At 36.5% G+C, this 16,576-nt stretch overlaps 4 protein-coding genes, 1 long non-coding RNA gene and 3 other non-coding genes across 17 annotated transcripts; 3 read left to right on the top strand and 5 right to left on the bottom strand.

Moving 5' to 3' along the window:
- Positions 1–183: 183 nt before the first annotated feature.
- Positions 184–255, top strand: TRNAG-UCC (transfer RNA glycine (anticodon UCC)). Its single transcript has one exon. It is a non-coding gene; the product is annotated as a tRNA-Gly (tRNA).
- Positions 256–268: 13 nt separating this feature from the next.
- LOC110809756 (glutamyl-tRNA (Gln) amidotransferase subunit C) lies at positions 269–9,200 on the top strand. 9 transcript variants are annotated; one of them, XM_088212561.1, is made up of 8 exons: positions 270–414; positions 557–627; positions 1,253–2,183; positions 2,612–2,745; positions 3,536–3,879; positions 7,121–7,522; positions 7,654–8,006; positions 8,977–9,200. In XM_088212561.1, the coding sequence occupies exons 1-3, from the start codon at positions 335–337 to the stop codon at positions 2,041–2,043; spliced, it is 942 nt and encodes a 313-aa protein (XP_088068687.1). In that variant the 5' UTR covers positions 270–334; the 3' UTR covers positions 2,044–2,183; positions 2,612–2,745; positions 3,536–3,879; positions 7,121–7,522; positions 7,654–8,006; positions 8,977–9,200. The 9 variants fall into 9 exon arrangements, with proteins under 9 accessions (XP_021891361.1, XP_088068687.1, XP_088068689.1 ...); XM_088212563.1 differs by lacking the exon at positions 8,977–9,200 and having other exon boundaries at positions 1,253–2,075; positions 7,654–8,076; XM_088212592.1 differs by lacking the exon at positions 8,977–9,200 and having other exon boundaries at positions 275–414; positions 7,654–8,076.
- Positions 2,656–3,781, bottom strand: LOC148269062 (uncharacterized). The gene is made up of 3 exons (XM_088212599.1): positions 3,648–3,781; positions 3,495–3,570; positions 2,656–3,356 (listed from the first exon to the last, which is right to left on the bottom strand). Exons 1-3 carry the CDS (start codon positions 3,681–3,683, stop codon positions 2,656–2,658), a joined length of 813 nt encoding a protein of 270 aa, XP_088068725.1. The 5' UTR covers positions 3,684–3,781.
- On the bottom strand, positions 4,449–7,452 carry LOC110809755 (beta-glucosidase 44-like). Its single transcript, XM_022035662.2, has 11 exons — positions 7,212–7,452; positions 6,813–6,871; positions 6,649–6,724; positions 6,499–6,570; positions 6,320–6,407; positions 5,915–6,155; positions 5,692–5,807; positions 5,377–5,594; positions 5,260–5,291; positions 5,035–5,137; positions 4,449–4,919 (listed from the first exon to the last, which is right to left on the bottom strand). The coding sequence occupies exons 1-11, from the start codon at positions 7,450–7,452 to the stop codon at positions 4,639–4,641; spliced, it is 1,527 nt and encodes a 508-aa protein (XP_021891354.1). The 3' UTR covers positions 4,449–4,638.
- An 860-nt stretch (positions 9,201–10,060) lies between the features above and the next one.
- On the top strand, positions 10,061–13,401 carry LOC110809763 (beta-glucosidase 44-like). The gene is made up of 11 exons (XM_022035686.2): positions 10,061–10,457; positions 10,661–10,719; positions 11,009–11,084; positions 11,172–11,243; positions 11,437–11,524; positions 11,646–11,898; positions 11,998–12,113; positions 12,226–12,443; positions 12,542–12,573; positions 12,707–12,809; positions 12,928–13,401. The coding sequence occupies exons 1-11, from the start codon at positions 10,205–10,207 to the stop codon at positions 13,206–13,208; spliced, it is 1,551 nt and encodes a 516-aa protein (XP_021891378.1). The 5' UTR covers positions 10,061–10,204; the 3' UTR covers positions 13,209–13,401.
- Positions 13,402–13,430: 29 nt separating this feature from the next.
- Positions 13,431–16,117, bottom strand: LOC110809764 (uncharacterized). Of its 2 annotated transcripts, XR_015816774.1 has the most exons (3): positions 16,050–16,092; positions 13,698–15,927; positions 13,431–13,602 (listed from the first exon to the last, which is right to left on the bottom strand). It is a non-coding gene; the product is annotated as an uncharacterized LOC110809764 (long non-coding RNA). The 2 variants fall into 2 exon arrangements; XR_002538885.2 differs by having other exon boundaries at positions 13,698–16,117.
- On the bottom strand, positions 13,792–13,942 carry LOC148269061 (small nucleolar RNA snoR135). Its single transcript, XR_015816019.1, has one exon. It is a non-coding gene; the product is annotated as a small nucleolar RNA snoR135 (small nucleolar RNA).
- LOC148269060 (small nucleolar RNA snoR135) lies at positions 14,297–14,447 on the bottom strand. Its single transcript, XR_015816016.1, has one exon. It is a non-coding gene; the product is annotated as a small nucleolar RNA snoR135 (small nucleolar RNA).
- Positions 16,118–16,576: the final 459 nt, after the last annotated feature.

Here is a 16,576-nt window from a genome sequence, read left to right as displayed (position 1 = left end):
GCTCGTGAAAAATAGTTTTAGTAGCAAAGATATCAAACTATCAAAACTGTGAAAATGTATTTGGTTTAACTTTAGTTTGTTTTTGTAATAATTTCCTAAGAATTTGTAATGTAATGTTGAAATTATTGTTCTTGTGGTTAAATCTCCTTTATATTATTATATAAAGCGCACAAGACAACAAAAGCGTTTGTAGTCCAACGGTTAGGATAATTGCCTTCCAAGCAATAGACCCGGGTTCGACTCCCGGCAAACGCAGACCATCTTTTTGCCCCTCAATTTTCCTTCCATTTATAAATTCCACGGGCAAAAACCGAATTTTTCAACGACTAATGTGATGGCCCGGAGGCTCTATTCCCGCCTCTGCCTTCTTCCTCGTCTGTTCGCCACCTTCAATCCTGATGTTCCTCCTCTGAGGTTTGATCTTCTTCTCGCATGTCTTCGTTTTTTTTCCTTCTGTATGCATAAAGACGGTATGTTGGTCAATGTTGTTTTTGTATTTATAAAATTTTGCTGCTAACGTAGAGAAAACACTTATTATTTTTATTTTTTTTTATAGATTGAAGCCTCTGTCTGATTCAGCCTTAAACAGTTCAATTCATCTTCATGCGTTTTCCTCCAGTTATCAAGGTTAGCATATACTTGCTCAAGTAGCATGCTTCGTGCTTCATGATGCACCTGTGGTATGTAGAATGAGCCACTAACGTGCTTCGGTGGGAGGAAGTAATGGGAGCTTCTGTAACGTATGCTAGGTGCTTGTAAAAAGTCTTAATAGAAGCCAATAATCATCTGTTTGGAACCCGATCATCTTATTGCCCTTTAGGCTTACTTTACTGATGAATATACGAAGCCGTACGTCTACTTGTATTTTTAATCTCATTTGCCCGCGAGACAATGATGCATTTATAATTTTAGAGGATACGGGAAATTTTTTATAATGGTGGGTGATGTGGATTTAGCGAGTGTACTTCCTGTAATGATTTCAGGTGTTCACCATAAAAAAAAAAAAAATATTTCGGATTTGCTCGTTAGATTAATGGCTATGATCTTGTCTAGTGGGCACTCAAATAGAATGGATGGATTTCTGTAGTTATGTTAAATATGAATTTCTATTTGCAACACAACACACGGTAGTTTGCTATTTTCTCGTTCACTTTTTCATTTCCAATTAGGATTTAGTTATAGCCATGGTTTTCACTAGTTTCTTACTTCTATCTTGCTAACTGCACCCCCGGATTTGTTTACTGTATTGCAGCATTGAGATCATATGCTCGCAGGCCATGTAAAGACTATGATCTGTTTGGCAAAAGGACAACAGGCAATGAAGAATTCAGGAAAGCCTGGAAGAAAGAAATGGATGATGATACTACCTTGTGGACAGGCAGTGAAGCTGAAACTGATTCTGAAGAAAGGGGAAATCGTTTTGAAAAAGAGATCAGGAAAGTAAGACAGCAAGCAAAGGAGCATTCACATCTAATTGATGCTGATGACAGTGATGAGTTAAGAAGTGTATGGTCGGAAAGTGATGAGGAGAAAACTCTGTGGACTGGTAGTGAAGGTGATGATGATGATGATATTCCTACAGAGCCATACCCAAATGAAGCTAGTGATAAGTACATTGATAAATTGTTTGAGTTTGAGGAAAAGCCTAAATATAGAACAATCTCAGAGCTACTGAAAGCTGAAAATGAACCAGAAGAGTTATCACCAGGGAAACAAGCAAGGAAACTTGCTGTCGAGAATGCTTTGAAAAAATTGAAGAAAGGACCTGATGGGCGTTATACCAATGTGTGGGAAGTCATGAGTGACATAGACATTCTAATAGGAGCTTTTGAAAATATTGTTTCTGGACCAGAGTATGAGGGGCTTAGACAGGGAGGACCAAAGAAACTAAATATTCAGTTTTTTAAGGATATACAAGCACGAATGAGAGATCCAAACTATAAGTTTTCTCCCGAGTTGAAGTTAAAGCCGAAGAGCAAACTAGTCCCGAGAAAGAAATGGCAGAAGACCCAGTCTCGACGCAGGAAAGCACAAAACCGCTAATTCTTTAGCGTTTCTATTCAAAGTTGCAGCAGGTTACTTGTTTATTTAACTTTTGTTACTATTTCATATCACTCAGGATTCTAGAGATTGCATTGCCTCGCAGTATTAGCATGCAGGATAAGATTATTCCGAGCAGTGAGGTTTGTGTGTTAAATTCCTTGAGTTTATCTGTTTCCTCAATCACGGATACAATTTTGGGTTGAATCCTTTTCTTGTTTAGTTCCATGTCTTGAAATTTGGATCACAAGCTGATTTTCTCCCACATTGCAAATCCTTGTAAAGATGTTGAGATCACACACACATATATATATATGAAACAAAAGATGTTGAGATCATATGAAGCTACATAATAAACTAATTACTGGCTGTTCCTTTTCTCCCAGTATATCAGCAACTTCTATAGCGCTAAAATTAAGCAAGCATGGCAAGAAGCCAGAAACTTGATTCAAACTACATAGGATCCAATAGAGGAACATGTACTACAGTATTAAACTAAGACAATCATCTGCATGGATTTCCTTTCATGAGCATGCTGGTTTTCTGTACTGCCCTCTTTTTCCATTTACAGCCCCAATGTTCTTCTGTGCAACAAGTGAGTTAGGTTGCTCCAGCTTAGAAGTATGGATGTTGCACATAATTGAGTCCCTGATCAAATATATCTGGAGTCAGAGAGGTTTTCTTCATGATGTTTCCTAGATACGGGTACATACTATTTTCATCCACCATGTTGTTATTGTTGTGCCTGCCTTGCATATTCATCATGGCCATGGATGGGTGGTTGTAGCGTAAATGCTGTTGCATATTGTTTACCATGTTGGATGGTATAAAATAACTTGGTACCCCTGCATTTAGGCTTTCTAATGAATCAAATTCAACATCTGCACCATTATACTGAAATTTTGCGTCACCAATAATGGATATCATATCGTCTTTCCATTTTTCATTTATAGGGGATGTGTCTCCTTCCCATATTATATGCCCATGTTCCACCTTTGTTCCTTCTATCAAATCCTCCCTATGCATCTTGCCATTCATAGACTTGTTTCTGATATTTGGCCCATATTCAACTTTGTTGCCAAAGTTGCTGAGGACATGTTCATTCTGGTGTGCATCGAGACCTTTACTTGGATATCTGTCCTCATAAACTTTACTTGCATTTTCCTGTTCAAATTTATGTTTCTGGTTTGAATTTGGAGACCAGAGCCGTGCATGTTTCCCAGATTTGATCAACTTATTGATTAAAATCACAGGATCTACACTGCCCATAACCATGACCAATTGGTTTTCTGCATCTATCTTCACGGAGTAGACACCTGAATCCAAACCAGCATAACCATGTTACCATGTTCACAAACCCATGAAAATGCCATCTTTTCTTTTCTTATTTTCTCCAGTAATTGGAAGTACTTTGTAAAGATGGAAACTAAAAAAATAAAAAAACAAAAGACTACCTTCAATTTTTTTGAGAAGTTTCTTTACTTTCTTCTTGCAGCCATGACAGTTGATATGTACGTCAAGAATATATTTCTGTGAAGAAAGTTGGGAAAACAAGCTCAAATATGAGTAGAAGAGAAAGAAAAAAGGGGTTTAAGGAAAAAAAAGACCTGGATATATAAGGGCTGATTTCCATTTATTGACATATTCTGAGCAGTGCTTGTCTTCTTTTTCCAGGAACTCACTGGTGAAACAATGTCAGTTTATATAGGCCGAACTCACAAACATTCTGTGAGCAACACATACAAGCAAAAAGACAGAGACAGAGATTGTTGGTCTGAAAAGTGTGATCTGACGAGGTCAGGACTCAGACCACCATTTCCTCGTGACAGTAGCTAACTGGTTAGTCTTGTTCAATTGTCTTTTTTGAAATATTATTTCTCAAACTTAATTCTCGGCTGATAAACCGGAACAACTTTTTCCCCCAACTTATTTGTTTCGCATATGTCAGTTCTCCTGCACCAAGCTTTGTGCAAAAGCAAATTCTGCACTTGGGATGAAAATCTCCTCCTATACACACCCCCGCACACACATGTACTGAAATTAGAGTTTTACCAAACCACGCTGAGTTACTTATTTGTTAGGATCAGGATGTTTGCTAAGTCCATATGAATTATTGGTCAGTAGGAACTTCATGTTATAATATATTTTCACTTGGAAAGAAGAAAAACTGACTTGTATATCCTACAATATTCCAAAAATAATGAGAAGGGAGTTAAAATTTTACCAAAATCAAATAATTTATTGGGGTTTTGTCATATAAAAATCTCACAATAAATTTTGATATTCCCTCAATCCCTACATTTGAAAGGAATAAAAAGAAAACTGAAACTGAAAATATGGGGGGAAAAAATCTCTTTTAATAACAAGTCCTCCTAGGATGACTTAGAGATTCATAGCCTAGCCAAAAATTGAGGATAGAGAAATTTTTTTTCCCAATCACAGTGTACAACAGCGACCATTACAGAAAAGTATGTAAATTAGGATCTTGTCATTACAAAACTACATGTAGTTCAAACAGATTTGGTGCAATAAACAGAAAATTAATTCAAGGAGAAATAGGAGAAGATCAGAGAAAGCGAACGCCTGCTTTCTCAAATCTCAATGCTTCTTCCTTATAAGGAGTTGTTTAAACCAGTAAGCTGACATCTTGGGATGCCTCTTGAGGTTGTTTTTGAAGTCAACATAAACAATGCCAAATCTCGAAGTATATCCTGATGACCACTCGAAGTTGTCGAGCAATGACCATGCAAAGTAGGCAACTACTTTTGCTCCATCATCAATAGCTTTTTTCAGCTGTGTCAAATAGTCCTTGTAGTACTTCACTCTTTTGGGGTCATTCAATCCTGCTGGAAGCGTGATACTGCCAGGGTCATCCATGCCTGTTTTCATTTGTAATATAACCAACACGTGAATATCATCATCAGCTTTTAGTTTTCTGAACCAGACAGGAAAAGAACATGGGAAAAGACAAAGCAGATTCCTATGCGTTTATACCGTTTTCAGACACAATTATGGTTGGATTCCTGTAATGCTCCTTTACATATGTCATTGACTTGTACATCCCCCAAGGTACAATGGATAGCCACCAAGAATTTGCCTGCAAATTTCATAATAAATAATTAATTAGCAGCTTGAACGATATCTTTGGTTGAATGATGTATGCTTAATTTGCTCTAAAATGCAGCTGCAGCAATATACAAATAGTAAATTCTCGCTTACCTTTGGACCAATTGGAATACCATGGCGTTCATCTGCAAGATTCGAACACAAATTTGGTCAAAAGTTCAATTAGAATGGAAGAATTAATGTTGTCTAAATGAGAACAGAAGGGCTTACTTGAAAAACCAACATTCCAGTCCTGCTGGTACCCTGTGACATTAGGTTTCGGCTGATGGGGGTCGTATATGTAGGTAGTAGTATAGTGATTGATGCCAACAAAATCTATTGAACCTTTCACCATCTCAACCTGGTTTTTATTGAATTTTGGTAGTCTTTTCCCAACAATTTCTTGCATTGTTTTTGGATATTGGCCAAATGTTATAGGATCTAGAAACCTGCATTTTTCTGGTCAATTAGACCAAGAGGGCTCTGGAATGAAGAAAGTGAATTGTTTGCATAAATCTGAACTTGAGGAAAAAGATGAGTATTTACCATCCAATGTGAAAATCTCTTGCTCTCTGAGCTGCATAGTTGTCGGCCTTTGATCTGGTAAGAGGTTCGTACCAGCCAAAGTCCAAGACAATTCCGATTTTCCCTCCTTGCTTTTCCTTGAAGACGCATAAACGTAAACACAGATTTAGCTTGCATCAATCATTTACATTTGATCTTGGATAGAAATTGAGTGAGTGCTGAGACAGATATCAGCAAAAGTTACTTGATATTTGCGCCTGTATCTTCTAACAGCTGTTGCATGAGCAAGAATCACATTGTGGGTGACAATATAAGGCTCGGTGGACGAGTCTCCGTGGATGCATTTGGTGCACCGGGAAGGAGGATCACTGCCACTGTCATATCCAAAAGCAGCAATTAGTCTGGGTTCATTGAACGTAAACCAGTTCTTGACTCTATCACCAAATGTCTTGAAGCAGAACTCCGCGAAGTCAGCATAGTCCTTTCTGCAAAGTTTCCATCACTAACAAAATCAATGACGAGGAGGAGATATAAACAGACGTTCTCGTGTTCTACCAAATGCACACAGATACAGACAGACATATACACACGGAAACAGATTTATGTAAATGGGTGTATAGAAGAAAAAGAGAATCTAAATGTGGCTTACACAACTCTGGGACTGAGAAAACCAATGTATTTTTTCTGAAGCGCTAGCGGAAAATCAGAGTGATAAAGGGTTGCGTATGGTGTAACGCCTGCAACAGAAGATTTACCGAAGGAAACATCACAAGTTTTAGATTTTTGAAGAAGAATAGCTGGATTCCAATTATTAATTTTATTTCATACCTTCCGCAACCAAGTAGTCAATCAACCTATTGTAGTAAGCAACTCCCTTCCAATTCACACTTCCCACTCCGTCTGCAATAGATAAGAAGTATGTCATCGGAGCTGCTAGTTATCATCAAACGGGGAAGAACATTAACAAGAGAGAGAGACCTGGAAATATCCTTGACCAGGAAATTGAGAAGCGGTATGCATCAAAATTGAAATTCGCTATAATGTCAATATCTTCCTGCAATATTAACGTAATTAAGAGACGATGTTCTAAATAAGCAAAAGATTCTTAAATTTTGGGTTTCATTCAGACCAATAATTTATACCTTGTAGCGGTGGTACTGATCGACGGTCACATCCGCAGTAGCGTTCTGCGCAATGCGTCCTGCTCCACAGTTTATTTTTTAAATAATAAGTAATATATATATATATACATATATGTATAGATATAGAAAATTTAGAAGCATTATGAATTTATAGTAACAATTTATTTAATATTTTGTTGTATTATATTATTATTATTATTATTAAAGAACAGTCAAATTTTTAAATTTATTTTTTTTAAAAAAATATATTTATAAATTTTAAAACCAGTGTATATAATTTTTTTTTAAAAAAAAAAAAAAAACTGAAGGGAAGTAGAGATCGAAGAGCAGAAGGACGGCGGAGATTAAAACTAAAAATTTCAAATCTCAACCCAAAGCTGATAACAGTAACAATCTCACCGGGCACTTTAACGTAAGCATCCCAAAGGCATGGCCCTCTGCCGTCTTTATCCGTCATGCCTTCCACCTGATACGCCGAGGTCGCAGTTCCGAACACGAAACCTTCGGGGAAGCTGTCGCGACTCATCCCTCCGGTGTCGATTCGAAACGAATCAGTCTCGATCCGTCCTTCTGCTCCGGCTCCGACAATGTGGAAAACGCCGGTGACGGCGAACAACAAGCGGAGAAGTAAAACGGACATGATTACCGCCGCTGGGACTGAGATTTTGAACTCCGGAGCAGAGCGGACAATCAACGCTATATAGGGAAAGGTAATTTTATTTATTTATTTATTTGATAAAAGGGCACGTGATTTATTTACTTTTTTAAAATAATAGTCTCCATTGATGAGGTTCTTTGTACTCGCCGTGCATCCCGCTTTTAACACGTTGATATATTTCAGTGCGGCCTGACATTTTCAAGAGTTCGACAAAGATAGAGAGATTCGCAGCCCCATAATATTCCGGAGAAGGCGAACAACACACACCCCATAGAGTCTCCGGCAACTATTCTGTACTCTCCCTTTCTTCCCGAGAGAAAAACAGTTCCGTCCACGTTATATTTCTATAATCCGAACCATGGTGTCATTCACTTTTCTTGGGAACTGACTCGTACTATTTCGTCCCCGAACTCTCTGAGCGTGTCTCCGATTAAATATAAGAAGGTCCTAGCGAGATCTATGGCAGTAGCCGCCGCACACAGTTATTTTTAATAATTCTTTCTGATATTTTTTGTAACGACCTCGAAACGAAATGAGTAAGGACCTCTCACCCTATTTTCTATCATAGTATTAAAGTTCAATAATAATAAAACGGTATTTTTTGAATCAACGAATGTGTGAAATTATTTAAGGTCGCTAATGGAGGCCGAGTCTAGTGTGTTTGTCGTTTAACTGTTATTTGACCTATTTTATAGTTTTAAATGCAGTATGAGGTCTGATGTTTTCATTTCATAGTTTCATGTGCATATTTTACTGTTTTATTGATTATGGGTTGAATGACTAAGTAATCGATGCTGTATGTTGTCTTGTTTAGCATAAATTACTGTTTTGCTTGTTTGTGTGTGAATTGATGATGCTGACTGAGGAAAAGGGGAATGAAAGGTTATATAAATTGATAATTGTATAATGTGATCAGCCTGACTAGATATCCTGGGAGATGTTGGACGGACCGGGTCCGTAGGAAACCCTACCGGGATTGTGGTCTCTCATACCGGACGGGGTATGGAGACCTTATGTGTTTTGGCGCCCATACCGGACGGGGTATGGGGACGGCCCGTTTCACCCTTATACCGGACGGGGTATTGAGGTTTATAATTTTGGCGCCCATACCGGACGGGGTATGGGGACGGCCCTGGAATCAGGTTGCAAATATTAAAGGTTCACGGGTAGCGGGACCCCTATGAATCCCCACGGATACTAATAGGCTGGTAGAAGAGGAAAAAATATGTTGTGTAATGATTGAATTACAAAAGGCGTGATAAGTATTATGTTATACAGTTTATATGATTTCATGATGATGATAATGTTATTGTTTTCGTATATTGTTTTATGAATTTCACCGAGTTAAGTGGATTGTAAATGTTTTATTATTGATAAAATGATTTGTTGTAAATTATGCTCTATTGGTCTTTTTGTATTTTCTACCCACCTTTACCTCTGTGACGGTGAGATATCGTGATGTCTTTACTGGGGTAGTGTAGCTCATTCCTTATTTAATCATTTCAGATCAGGAAGACATTGTTCCCGAGCCCGTTCCGCAGGAAGACGACGAAATGGACGCCTAAAGACTCCATAGTCATATTCATAACTTTTACTTTCGAGTTTCTCTTTTAGTTAGTTTGATCTTTTATATTTTGAGCATGTTTTTAGTTTTAGTGTAAGGGATGTTAATCGAAATTTTGACTTCGCTTCCACATTTAACATTTTTAATACACATATTTCATTTTAAATTTCCGGGACCGTTACATTTTTAATATACTTAATCGATCGACCCGATTTTCTATGAACAAATACTTTACTTTCAGGACGCCAATTTATTTTTCATTTTATCAAATACTAGCGACCGTGTTGTCATATTTTTTCCGTAATTACATTTAAAAATCTCGATTAACATAATCATCCACTTTTTAAAAAATTAATTTTGATAATTACAATCGCTAATGATGATAATTAAAAACCAAATTGATAATCTAATATACTAAGTTAATACTTAACTTCTCGAGGGAGTTTATAAAGAGTAAAAATTTATATTCTTAACCATTCTTTGAAATATTTTTTTCTTACCATAAACATATGAACTTCCATATATATGCGTGTGTGTGTGTGTATATATATATATATATATATACGGTGTACATATTTTATCTATTTTAATTAAAAGATTTCAGAATTTTCTATAAAAGAAATTATTATTATTAACTTAATCCAAAAAAGTAATATATCTATTTATCATAAATAAAAAGTAAATAAGCAAATTTTTTTCTTACCATAAACATATGAACTTCCATATATATGCGTGTGTGTGTGTGTATATATATATATATATATACGGTGTACATATTTTATCTATTTTAATTAAAAGATTTCAGAATTTTCTATAAAAGAAATTATTATTATTAACTTAATCCAAAAAAGTAATATATCTATTTATCATAAATAAAAAGTAAATAAGCAAATTATACACCTTATCCAAACTGAGATATGTTTTAAAGAATCTTCTGACGTGGCAAAATCTTAACCGTTGGCAAGGCTTTTAACGCCACTAATGATTTCCATCATAAGTCGTAACGGTTAGCCGTTAGTCTTCGTTTGCCCAGCAGGAAGAGACGCAATCCCATAAGATCTCTCCTGTCAGTAAATCACATGCTCCTATAAAACGCCGACACCCTCCATTCTTCTCTCCCACTCACTCTGCTCGATATTCAAATTCTTTCTCACTCCACAGAGCTCGATCATGGCGACGTCAACGTCCATGGCCGCTTTGTTACTTCGCCGTGTCTCGTTCCTTGTTATTTGCATATCTTTCTTGGCAGGAGCTGCTCCGGATGGTACCAGTACCTTCCGGATCGACACCAGCGGGATGAGTCGCGATAGCTTCCCGAAAGGTTTCACGTTCGGGACAGCTTCGTCGGCGTATCAGGTGGAAGGCATGACTGACAAAGACGGTAGAGGACCTTGCATTTGGGATCCGTACGTCAAAGTACCTGGTGAGATTGTTGCTAATATTAGGATTTAGATTTTCAAATTTTAATCTCAGCCTTCCATGTCGTCTTGGATTTCTACTGGCCTTTTGATTGATCTATTTATGTAATACGAAAATTAGGATGTTTAATTAGTTGAATCGGATGGTTATTTAGATTTTATTTTGTAATAACCTTTACATGGATGTGTTAATATGGTGTTGGAACAGGACATATTGCGAACAATGATACTGCCGATGTGGCCGTTGATCAGTATCACCGCTATAAGGTACTATCTGCGCATAATTCTATTACATATTACAGATTGTGTTATATTTTTTATGAGCTTAATTGATTTAAATTCACAATTGTTCATTTACGATGTTATAATTTTTGTTAGGTTAAAAAGCTGCTTGTTGTTGGCTCAGTACTCCTCTGTCTTACTAGAATCTGTTTCTCTAGAATATGAACTGATAAAACTAAAGAATCGATGTCTCTGTGATTAGCTAGGAAGCCATAACGTTTTAGATTTTCATCTTTCTTATCGAGGTTATATGCCTTTTATTTTAATACTGCAGGAAGATGTTGACATAATGGCAAAATTGAATTTTGATGCATACCGCTTTTCGATTTCCTGGTCAAGGATATTTCCAGGTCTGACATTCTTGTTAATGTTGTACACCTTTTAATGAAAATCACTGTAAGCAGCAGCTCAGATGGTAAATTTGTTATTTATTGCAGAGGGAGTGGGAAAAGTAAACTGGAAGGGAGTTGCTTACTACAATAGATTGATTGATTACTTGCTTGAGAAAGGTATGTATCAAACTTGAGACTTTTCCCCACCTTTTCAAGGCTTTTTGATATGTTCTATCACAACTTTAGCAGACTGCATCTAATCAAATATAAAGAATTTGTTTTCTTGGATTTGGACATGTTTACTATGTAGTAGCAATTGACTGCTCGAGCAATCTTGCTATAATAATTAGGATACCCGCTTCTATTGCAGGCATTACCCCATATGCAAATCTTTATCACTATGATCTTCCACTGGCTCTTCAGGAAAAATACAATGGCTTCCTCAGCCACAGAGTTGTGTAAGACATTCGAATTCTCCGTATATATCTCTGCTTTAGTTTGGACGCAAGATTAGCTCCATACTTTCTGTTCATATCTTCTCCTCAAAATAGATTTTATCGATGATTGGAAACTGTGCAGGAAGGACTATGCTCACTATGCAGATTTCTGCTTCAAGACATTTGGTGATAGAGTCAAGAACTGGTTCACATTCAACGAACCCAGAATTGTAGCTGCTCTTGGGTTTGACAATGGCATCAATCCTCCTTCCAGATGCTCCAAAGCCTTTGGAAATTGCACTGCTGGAGACTCTTCAACCGAGCCTTATATTGTTGCCCACAATTTGATTCTCTCTCATGCAGCAGCTGTCAAAAGATACAGGCATAAATACCAGGTGACTTATCTTGATTCTGTTTCAAACTTTTTCTAGTTTTTCCTATCCAAAATCATATTAATATTGATGCAAATTAAAAGGGTGTAAATAAATCTTCAGGAAAAGCAAGGAGGGAAAATTGGAATTCTCTTGGATTTTAACTGGTATGAACCTCTTACAAGATCAAAGGCCGACAACTATGCAGCTCAGAGAGCAAGAGATTTTCACATTGGATGGTAACCACTCGTTTTCTCCTCAAATTAAGATTTATACAAAGAATTCTTTTTTTATAGAGTGCAGCAAGCACTCCTCTGTCTTTTCTTGGTCTAATTAACAAGAATAATGCAGGTTTCTACATCCTATAACATACGGCGAATATCCAAGAACAATGCAAGAAATTGTTGGGAAAAGACTACCAAAGTTTACCAAAAACCAGGTTAAGATGGTGAAAGGTTCAATGGATTACGTCGGTATCAACCAATATACCTCTAACTATATGTACGACCCTCATCAACCCAAGCCTAATGTCACTGGCTACCAGCAAGACTGGAATGTTGGTTTTTCTCGTAAGCCCTTCTTCTGCTCTGATTTATATAATGTTTTCAACAAACGATTCCTTCGTTCTATGCCAAGTATTGACCAGATTTGTATTCGAATCTTGCAGATGAGCGTAATGGTGTGCCAATTGGTCCAAGGGTAAGTGAAAATTTAGTAGTTTTATATTGCCGCAGCTGCATTTGGGAGCAAATTAAGCATCCATCATTAAACCAAAAGATTTTGGCTTTGGTTGTCGAAGCATCTAATTAATGACGTATCATAAAATTTGCAGGCAAATTCTTGGTGGCTGTATATTGTACCATGGGGCATGTACAAGTCATTGACATATGTAAAAGAGCATTATGGGAATCCAACCATGATTGTGTCTGAAAACGGTATAAATACATAAGAATCTGCTCTGTCTTCTCCCATGTTTCTTTTTCTGTATCTGATTTTGAGAAAACTAAAAACCGACGATAATATTCATGTGTTTGTTATTGTAAACGAAAACAGGCATGGATGACCCTGGCAATGTCACTCTTCCAGCAGGATTATTTGATACAACAAGAGTGAAGTTCTACAGGGACTATTTGACAGAGATGAAGAAAGCTATTGACGATGGAGCAAATGTAGTTGGCTATTTTGCATGGTCGTTGATCGATAACTTCGAATGGTTATCGGGATATACTTCGAGGTTTGGCATTGTTTATATTGATTTCAAGAACAACCTCGAGAGGCATCCTAAGATGTCAGCTTACTGGTTTAAACAACTCCTCGCAAGGAAGAAGCATTGAGATTTTAGAGAGCTGAAATTCTCTCGGATTTTTCTTTTTTTGTTTCATCTTTTTTTCTTCAGTTAATTTATTGTTTATTCTACAAAAACCATTTTTTTTTTTTTCATCTTTTTTCCTTAAGTTAATTTATTGTTTATTCTACAAAATCCATTTGACCTATAAATACCTTTCTAATAACAAGTATCTTGAGCTACATCATATATATATATATATATATATATATATATGAATACACACATTTTTTCATCACTTAATTCTCTGCTCATGACTGAGTTATACATAGATCCATAAGCCATTGATAACAGAAAACAAGAATCAAATATGGCTTCAACTTAATAACAGACTAAATAGATGGAAGAAATTGGTACAGGATGGTAATTGCTGCAGCCTCCTCCTGAAGGATAAAATACAGAAAGTTGGATTAACAAGAGTAAAAGTTTCTGGGAAAGAATTTTATCATCATCATGAGCATATTCACAAGTTCATTACCAAAATAGACGGGAGTAACATCGATCGTAAGTGACTCGATGACAGACAAACTGGGAGATCATCAGACTTCTTTTCAGAAGAGTCTGAATGAATGAGATGTGGGGAAGATGATTGTTGAAAGGTTTCAACTGTGGATGATGAAACACAACTGCCCATCTTCCACTTTGTCGTTTAATTTTGCAGGGAATTCTTTCTGACCATAGTGCAGTAGCAGCACAATGTCAGATACACACAATCCCTGCTTCCTACATCCATCTAAACACTTAAAAAAATCATCATGTACAATCTGGTTATTTTGTGAGGAAGACGATTGTTGAAAGATTTCAATTGATTATACAATGCATCAATTTCACAGAAAGACTAATCCTCAGAGACATGGGTCTGGTAGAAGGAAAAAAAAAATTTCCAGTAAAGCTTTTTATTAACCGTGCTTCACCCACATAAGTTCTAACAGATTCTAATGAAAGCATTGGTGAGGATCATGCTTAAATGGTTCAATATCTAAGAGTAGAAGAACCAACAAAATCATAAAAGGATAAGTAGAAACCATATGATGAAATGAAATGGATGAACATCAAAAGCATTATATTGCAAAGAAACCATGTGGGGAAAGATGATTGTTGAAAGATTTCAATGGTGGGTAGTGAAACACAACTGCCCATCTTCCCCCGTTCGTTTATTTTGCAGGAAACACTTTCGAGCATAGCGCATTGACGGTTGCACAGTGTCGATACACACAATTCCTGCTTTTTACACCATTCTAAACATTGAAAATCCATGCAATTGAACAAAATCCTAACACATAAATAGCCATTTAAGAAAGATTAGCACAAGCCGCATACGTTATCACTCAACGAAACACGAAGAAATAAAGCAAAACAAGCAGCAGACAGATAAGAATTGAGAAGAAACAACAATAATTACATTACTTTCAAGGCATACAAATCGCAGAACTAAAAATAAATCGTGCTTCCCATACATTGAAAGTATCGGATGACATTCGGTTATCAGAAAAACAAACACATATGACTACGATCCAAGCCGAAGACCAGATGGAATCCTAATTATCGACAAAACACAGTTGAACATTAAACGATTGTAGGGTTTTCAATGTGTCCAGTTTTGGTCATCGATTTAGATAGAAGATTAAATGCTCGTCGAGTCCTTAGCGTGAAAAATGAAGACGGATATTTTAGGGGATTAAAAGCAGATTGTATGAAAAAAAAAAAAAGGAGCCCTGGGACCTGGCATATAGAACATTCTAAGGTAAAGGAGGAGAAGTATATTTGGTTTTTAGGGTTTCTTCTCTGTAGTAGCTGCTGAGCGAGGAAGGAGATGATAGTTATATAATGGTGGGTAATTAGGGTAAAGGTTAATTTGGTAAATATGAGGTGTAGAGAGTGTTGGGCTTTGTCCAATTGAGCCCATTAACAAGCCCAAATGTTTCAAATATCTACTCTTGGGTTGGCCCTGACCCAACACAATCGATGTGGGATCGTACAGGTACATAACCTATCCGGTCCAAAAAAAAACTATTAACGATCGAAACTATCCAGTCCAAATTTGCTGCAATATGGAATACGTGTAGTCGTACATTTATCGAAGTTGAAGAAGAGTTGGGAAAAAATAGTTCGATCCTCTTAATTTTCTTTCTCGAACCGAGGGATATACAAATTGGGATTCTAATGTATATACATACAAATGGTCTAACGGAAACAAGAATTTCCAGGATTTCCAGGAGCATTCGGAACATTCAGTTTTCGAATAAAAGAATTGTTTTTAAGCAACGTTGTAGAAAGTCTCAAATTCAGAATTTTTCGCTGCCAGGATTTACAGAGAAACCAAGTCATAAACACGATAGTTCAGAGTCAGTTCTGAATGATTAAACTGGAAGGAGAGTCAGTTCCTTCCTGATTCTAACCGTCAAAACTTGATTTACTGAGAGATTGGATAATGAAAATACAGCATGTCTATCGCGAAGGGAATCGCTGTACTCTGTGAATCAATCAGACCTTCTCCTATCCCACTCGATCCTATCAGCTTCAGCACCCCCCTACGGAGATTCTTAGCGTCATTCGGTGAGGGTTTTATCGGGGCATTCTGGCCTAAAACGTGTCATACTCGAGCTGTCTTGTTTCTCCATTGTTTTGGTTCTTCTCCTTCTGTATCCAAAAAAAAAATGGAAGGTTGTGGGGATGGATCTGATCATAGCCTGTAAATTAATTGTTTCCTGTTTGAATAAAAGCAGATTAGGAAAGTAAGTGGGGTGATGATTAAATGCTTTTTAGAAATTGAATTACTTTCCATTTGCGGAACAACAAAAGTAGATGTTGATTTGGGAAATGTTATAACCTCTGAGATTTTGAAAGAAGCAACTTTTTCACCTTCGTTGTGTTAAAGGAGGAAAACAAGTGAGTGTTAGCTGGATGAAACTCCTTTTGTTTCAGAAGAATATATATATATATATATACATATAAGAAATACTACAAATAAATTTCAATTTTTAATTAATTAATTGTAATTTACATATTAAATAATTAATTTTTAAAATTATAACTTGAATAAAAATTTAATTATATATATATATTTATGTATTATAACTCCAAAAAGAGAAAAATGGCAGAAACCACAGATTATGTTGACTTTTGGTCAAAAGCAATTCCGCAGATTACACGCATCAGACGGCGGTGCTTCAACCACCACCGCCCTTAATTTATCTTCCCTTTAGTTGGTGCCCAATAAACAAGTATACATATATATATATATATACACATACACATATGTATGTATATATCACTTTAGATTAAAAAATACATGCAGAGAATGTGAAAAATCCATTTTAACATATGATAATTCACGGGGAAATATTAATTATTTTT

The sequence above is a fragment of the Carica papaya genome, chromosome 1 (assembly GCF_054855325.1).
Source record: "Carica papaya isolate Zhongbai chromosome 1, ASM5485532v1, whole genome shotgun sequence".
In the NCBI taxonomy this organism is placed as follows: Eukaryota; Viridiplantae; Streptophyta; class Magnoliopsida; order Brassicales; family Caricaceae; genus Carica; species Carica papaya.
The sequence above is the reverse complement of the archived record's forward strand: the minus strand, read 5'-3'. Positions and strand labels throughout refer to the sequence as shown.